The sequence below is a fragment of the Limulus polyphemus genome, unplaced genomic scaffold (assembly GCF_000517525.1).
Source record: "Limulus polyphemus unplaced genomic scaffold, Limulus_polyphemus-2.1.2 Scaffold789, whole genome shotgun sequence".
Classification (NCBI taxonomy): Eukaryota; Metazoa; Arthropoda; class Merostomata; order Xiphosura; family Limulidae; genus Limulus; species Limulus polyphemus.
Genome location: NW_013666399.1, coordinates 219,068 through 226,406, shown reverse-complemented (window position 1 = coordinate 226,406; position 7,339 = coordinate 219,068). Strand labels below are relative to the sequence as shown.

At 33.5% G+C, this 7,339-nt stretch overlaps 1 protein-coding gene across 2 annotated transcripts in view; it reads right to left on the bottom strand.

Annotated features, from left to right (window-relative positions):
• Positions 1-7,010, bottom strand: part of LOC106460535 (hemicentin-1-like) — a 190,591-nt gene extending 183,581 nt beyond the window's left edge. For both annotated transcript variants that reach the window (XM_022387279.1, XM_013920253.2), the window contains exon 1: positions 6,649-7,010. In XM_022387279.1, coding sequence (XP_022242987.1) covers positions 6,649-6,736 — 88 coding nt within the window. In that variant the 5' untranslated portion in view covers positions 6,737-7,010. The remainder of the gene's footprint in view (positions 1-6,648) is intronic.
• Between the last annotated feature and the right edge of the window lie 329 nt (positions 7,011-7,339).

Here is a 7,339-nt window from a genome sequence, read left to right as displayed (position 1 = left end):
AGTCACAAAGAATATCCAAAAAGTTTATGGAAATGTTTTGAACGTTCGTAACTGTCAACGATGGTTCAACAAATTTTGTTCAGATGACTTTAGCCTTAAAAACTGTGATGGCAGGGGCCGACATGCTGGAATTGACATTGATGCTCTGAAGACGCTTGTTGAGTTTAACCCACGACAATCTACTCGTGAAATGGCCCTAAACTTTCATGACTCTCATGAAACAATACGTAAACAACTAAGTAATATGAGAAAACTCCATAAAGAAGGTGTTTGGGTGCTTCATGAACTCTCCAAGGATCATCGTTTCCAATGTGTACACGTTGCTTCATCTCTTCTGGCGCATAATGCGTGTAAACCATTTTTGGAGAGTTTGTTTGTTTGTTTATTTTTTGAATTTCGCGCAAAGCTACACGAGGGCTATCTGCACTAGCGTCACTAATTTAGCAGTGTAAAACTAGAGGGAAGGCAGTTAGTCATCACCACCCACTGCCAACTCTTGGGCTACTCTTTTACCAACGAATAGTGGGATTGACCGTCACATAATAACGCCCCGACGGCTAAAAGGGCGAGCATGTTTGGTGTGACGGGGATTCGAACCCGCGACCCTCAGATTGCGAGTCGAGCGCCTTAACCACCTGGCCATGCCGGGCCATTTTTTGGAGAGAATTGTCATCGGTGATGAAAAATAGATTCTCTATGCGAATATTAAACGTAAAAAACAATGGCTCAGTCTTAGACAAAAACCACTTCCAACCCCAAAACCTGGATTCCATTCGCAGATAGTGATGCTTTGCATTTGGTTGGACATCGAAGGAGTAATTCACTTCGAACTTCTCAAGCCACAGCGAACTGTCAATGTAGAGATCCATAGTCAGCAACTGGAACGTTTAAATCAAGCCCTTCATCAGAAACGCCCTGCACTCGTCATTCGAAGAGGGGTTCTTCTTCTCCACGACAATGCACGTCCACATGAGGCACGTTTGACGCAACACAATATTATGGAGTTGGGTTCGGAAGTTCTCCCCCACCCACCATATTCTCCAGATATAGCCCCATCAGATTATCATCTTTTTCGTTCACTGCAACGTCATCTTAATGGGAAAACGTACGCAAATGTGGAAGATGTTAAAGGGGACATCGACATGTTTTTTTGCTTCAAAGCCAAGTGACTCCTTTAATGAGGGTATTAACAACCTGATTGTAAGACGGAAAAGCATCATCGACCAAAATGGAGGCTATTTCATTTAATAAATGTTTTGTTTTGATATACAAGTTGTTCGGGTTTTTTCATCTAAAAAAGCGCATTAATTTCTTTAGAACCTAATATAACCAACGAGACGCGCCAAAAAAGAGTATCTATCATTGGTTTGCTGTAGTTGGGGTGTTATGAACTTCAAAAGTTATAACTGTGATTGTTATAACGCTTATTAATCGGAACACTTCAGATATTTGACCAGGAACACTTATAAATTTCGAACATTACAAACCATTTTATTTGAGTGGATTCACTGCAGACATTAGAACTTTTACGAAAACATTACCCAACGTCATCGGTAGAAAAAATCGGCGCGTGATCAGTGAGGACCATAGGGTTAGCTAGCTCGCTGTTAAGTGAATTGTACCTAGGTCAACTCGAAATTAACTCGCTCATCGTGAACCCTCGATAAGACATCAAAGAAGTTCCAGACTAGAAAGAAGACTTTGTATTGCTGGTAAGTTTTTGGAACTTTTGTATATAAGTCATTGTTTGTAATAACTGTTATTGTTAATTGTATTATTGTTTGTATGTTAAAACATATTTATATAAAACAAAGAAAAGTGTGTGTATCAATGTTTTTGGCAAATATCATAAATTGGATACATATCGGCATTTATTTAACTACTAACTCTAAATTACAATTTTACTCAGTTTAGGCTATTTGAAATTGTAATATGTAACAGTATTAAAAACAAACTTTCAAATATATGAAATAAATATATAAATCTAATATTGCAATATTCATAAATAATGTTAACAAAATATTTTGTGGGGGCCCTGAGGCAACTGCCTCATTTGCTTCATGGTTAATTCGGCAATGCCTTTAGCTCAATTCAAAAATCAAAAGTATCATAGAAAAAGCTCAAATAAAACTTTTAAAACAAACTATATCAAAACAAAACATAAAGAACTGAAATTTCTCCGCAAAAATGAACTTAACATACATAGCAACCTCGAACGTTTGACTACTCCTCTAGATATACAAGTTGTTCAGATTTTTTCATCAAAAAAAAAAAGAAGCGAAATTAATTTCTTGACGACCTAATACATAATCTGTGGAGTCATGTGATATCTATTAAGTGGGAAAAAATTGGAAATCTTTTTACTCCTTTCTTGGGTTTAAAAGGTAGATTTTTTGTTGTTGTTGTTGTTAGTGCGCGGAAGGTACTTTGTAGAAGGGTTAGTTAATTTATCTTATTTTAATGCGAGATTATATTTTTGTAGGTATTCCAGAAAGAGTATTTTGGATGTAATTTTTATTGTAAAGTTGGTAAGTTGGTGGAGCGTGATTCTTGGGAGTATATCCTTATGGTAAGTATAACTTAAAGAGTTTCAGTGCTTGTAATTAATTTGTTCTAATGTTTTGTTTTGTTTTTTATTATTATTATTTTTTTGTACTCGTGTATATTCTTACTGCATTATATTCATTTGTTTTATCTGTACCGTTTCTTTGTACATTCCTCTTCTATGAAAGTGGATTAATAAAAGGGAGGAGGCAAAATTCGCGGAAGTGTCGGAAGTGTTTAGATTATTTTCTCTTTCAATGATATTCCTTGAACAAAATAGCGAAGTTTAAAATTTCTGAACTGTCGAAAATGACTATCTTCAGAATCAAAGAGACTTTGGACATTAAAACTTTCATTCGAAATAGAATACAATGGTATACTGTTGTCATTTTTAAGTGTAATTGTAATGAACTTCGTACATTTAAAAATTACTCTATTTATTTTAAACAACTGGTACTCCGTTCTTATCTATACAGCTCACTTCTCTAGCAGGGAACCAAGATAAAGAACTGAACACTTCCCTTGGTATAAAATTAATGTTAAATTACTTTAAGCTCTCATTTGATTATTAACCCTTTAGGAGCAAATTAATATCTATACTTAACCTTTAAATTGTCAAGAAAAGCCTCATTGAAATCTCTCTCAAAAATAGTTAGAGGCTAAAAGAAAAGCAGAAAGAAGGAGAATGAATCTATGGGAGAAAGAGCAGCAAAACTAAAAGCTGGTCGTTATAAAAGCAGCTAGGAGGAGAAATAAATCATAGGAAGAAAGAAGTAAGGCTTCACGTTGAAAGAGTTAAAAAGAACTGAAATACCTGTACAAGAATCTGATAAATTAAGAAATGAAAGTCTCGAAGGAATTATGGAAACCATATTTGGTAGCTCATCACTATGATTCTTAATGTGGTATATCAAAAAACTTTAGGATTGTGTAATTTTTGTTTCGAAAATCAAAGGTTTTAGATTTTAAAAGGTTATGAAAATTGTATTTTTTAAAAGAAATATATTGCTTTCTTTAAATACCTGTTCTGGAAACTGGTAATTCAGCTAGTATTTAATTAATAACAACTCATTATTTAAATCTTCCTATACTGAACATGTCTTTAAAGCTCTAAGCATATGTATAAAATGCGCAGACTTTTTTTCTTTTTTGTGACTGCTTCAATAAAGTTTTTAAAATTATGTAAATATGAAACTATTTATTTATTAAATCCGAGTAGCTTTTGGGCGAAATTCAACAAACAAACAAAAATTTGTGAACATAGAAGTATATTTAATGTAATTAACAAAAAATGTTTTTCTTGGTATTAATATTAATTATATAAATAAGTACCACAACCCTCTTATATACTATTTTGAAATGAGTACCTTAATTTGTACTGCAGTGCAAAAGAAATCATTTCCTTAAAATGTGTTCTGAAAATTTGGATTTAAAAGTATTGACTGAATTTTATCCCCTCTACAGAATATTAACTGTCGCCTTCTCTAGTACAGGTTGTAGACCACACTTCTTGAACTAAAAATAGCCAAAGTTTGAAACGCTTAAAATAAACGCATTGAAAGTGCCAAATAGTATCAGTCCTAGAAGCGTGTGCTTTAAGAGCAGCTGGAAAGCGGGGCACTAAACTGTCAAGAATATGCATGTGCTCTATAAATGCAGAAGAAAAGCAACTACACTTTCATCGTCTTCTGAAGCTCGTAGAGACAAACATGAAACATAGAAAGATGTGAATGCCTAAAAAAACCATACTTTAAACAACTAAGTGGAACATACGAATGGAAAAATGTACCGTCGAATTGTTTTAGGAAATATGTGAACTTCACATTTCAGTGTATAAAAACAATTTTAATAGGTGCTATATTGCATGTAAATTGCATACATATTTCTATAGACTCATTTTTGAATTTTTTTATTCTAAATTTATCTGTTCAATCTTAGAAATATAACATTGCCATGTTCAACACGCTTACAAATTTGTTTGTTTTTCTTCAGTAGCAAAAGGGAAAAAAGGAAGGGAGGGACTTCTGTATCAGATTCAGAAAAGTAACAAAAGGACTAGAAAGGGAATACCGCGAGCTTTCAAGTATTTTGATCAAGAGAAAATATTCTCCTGCATACATTTTTTCACAAAATAGTTTTAACCCAAAATGTTTACGCGAATTTCATTTGTCTTTCCTTGGAAAATATGTCATTGTTCTATTTAACTTTCACAACAAATACACAGCTGAAAAATATAAAGTTTAAAAGTAATTAAATAGATATTGATTTACCTTTTTTGGATATCATCAGATGTCCATTACTGAGAAATGCTTTTGGTGTTTCTTTAAGAAGTGAGAAATATTGAGCATATATATATATGTGTGTGTGTGTGTGTGTAGAGAGAAACTTGTAATACCTCACAGTGCGTGAACACGACACTTGCTGCTTTAGGAGCGTTGGGGTATCGGAATTTTTTACTGTTCTAATTATTTATTATCAATTATGATCACGCAAAGAATGTTCTGTTCAGAGATTGGTATATTGAAAAAAGAGAAGTGGCTAGAGAATGATAGATTGATGTACAAACTACGAATTCTGTTGGGTAGAAACTACTGTTCCAAACCATCTTGAAGCATGTATACAACTTGCAGACGAATATATTGAGTTTACAGGAATTTGACCCAGGAATTTTATCTGGATTCTTCTCCGATTCCATGTCTCTAAAGTTTACTGAAACATAAATAATATTTTTGAGAAGATTTCTCTTTTTATTGCTATAGATATTCGGGATTGTTCTATCTTTTTTTATTTATTTTTTTGGTTGTTTGTTCATCCTTCACCTCGCGTGTTGACAATATTAAGTTTTGAAACGGCTATTTGTAGGATATTTTATATATTTCTGTACAACGTTTCGTCTCTAACAGTGAGACATGATCACGTACTTGATTGAGCCTTAAATGTTGTACATGTTGCAGAGAGCCCCCAAGTAGCACAGCGGCATGTCTGCGGACTTATAGAGCTGAAAACCGTGTTTCGATATCCATGGTAGGCAGAGCACAGATATCCCAATGTGTAGATTTGTGCTTAATTCCAAACAGAAGTACTGTTAGAGACGAAACTTTGTACAGAAATAAATCTAACACCCCACAAATAGTTGTTTCAAAACTTCATTTTGTTCGTAAGTTAAGTGAATACCTCTTAAAAAGCAAATAATACATATTGATCCAAAAACGTCATCCAACTCTCCTTCTTAATGGATACATAGGAGTCAAAACTATAAGTCTATTACGTACTAATAACTCTAAATAGAGTAGGTTCGGTATACGGGTCTGAGAGCAAATTTTCGGAACAGTTCTTTCACCGGTGATTGAAATTACGCTTCGTCTTAAAAAATATCCTCGTATTTTAAAATTGAATTTCAATAAGACTTGTAAATTATGATTTATTTTTTACGTTTCTGTTATTTGTTTGCTAGTTTATTGGTTTATGCATTCTTACGAAACGCTTCTTGTGTTCAATGGCTCGTAAATTAAGATAAGTATTATGTACTCTATAAAGAGAAAAAATAAATAAAAATTTGAAGAACTGATCTTTACATCAAAACTTTCACTGAAAGGTGAAAATGTTGTCAATTTTAGTTATGATCATAATATACTAGTACTAGCACTTTCAACTAAAGATATAGGATGTTTGGCTTCTTAAGATTTTATTTAAAAGTAATTAAGTTTGCAATTAGTTGAGACACTGATTATTTATATTCGCATGCATGTTTATATTCGCATTATATTCATTTATCGAGACTAACTTATTTATGAAACACAAATAATGTCATATGTCAACCAGGGATGAAATTCTCAAGAAAAAAAAGTAGATGTAGTCAGCTGGTTCAAGTGGACCTATTTTTGAAAAGAAGAAAAATCTACGTGTAAACTTAAAAAAAAAAAAACGACAAAGCAGCTCAAATACGTCCCGGTACTAATATCGCCTTCAAAAATAAGTTCCCGTACTCAGTACCGGTAAGTACCGGCACAATTTAACCCCTGATGTTGACTATAGAACGTAATTTAATTAAACCTTTTAAGTATTATATAAAGATGTAAAAATAAATTCTGCATATAAACTTACCTCCTGCTGAAACACTGTGCTGTCCAAGATTAGCGACTGCTGTAATGGTCATCATCCACAAACAAAGGAAGCCTCCGGATTTGGTCATAGTTCGTTCAAGACGTTATTTAGGGGCCTTTTCTGAGTACTTTTTAAATTTATTTGAGAATACCCTATGTTCAGTCAGCAAGATCTTTTCAGTCTTTATTCCTTGCTAGTATTATATTTGAGTACTTCTGAATATCCAAGCACTTCATTCGCAACTGTTAACCTAACAGAAAAGCTGACGCATGATCCAACTTATCTTCCTTAATCTGTGTGCTAAGAAAACGTATTTAACATATCTGGCAAAAATTTCATCGAAATTGTTAATGTTCACTAGCGAGTAAACACAATGACCGTTCTTAGCGTGTGTGCTGGTGGACTATAGCCCGTAGTTTGTCTCTTTCAACCGCCTCAGCTGTGCCAGTCACGCTTTGCTTATTATATGAATTGGGATTGTATATTTTGCCGTTAGAGGTCTCTACCTTACCACATATAACTAAACTAGTGGTCTTCTGCTTAGAAAATTATTCACCATCGATTTTAGTTTAATTTACCCACTAAAATCTGAATATACAAGCCAACTTTTCGCTCACTAGGTGTCGTATTCATATAACAGTGATATAAGTTTGAGTTGATGTGTATCTATTCTTCTTGTTCAGCCACGTGA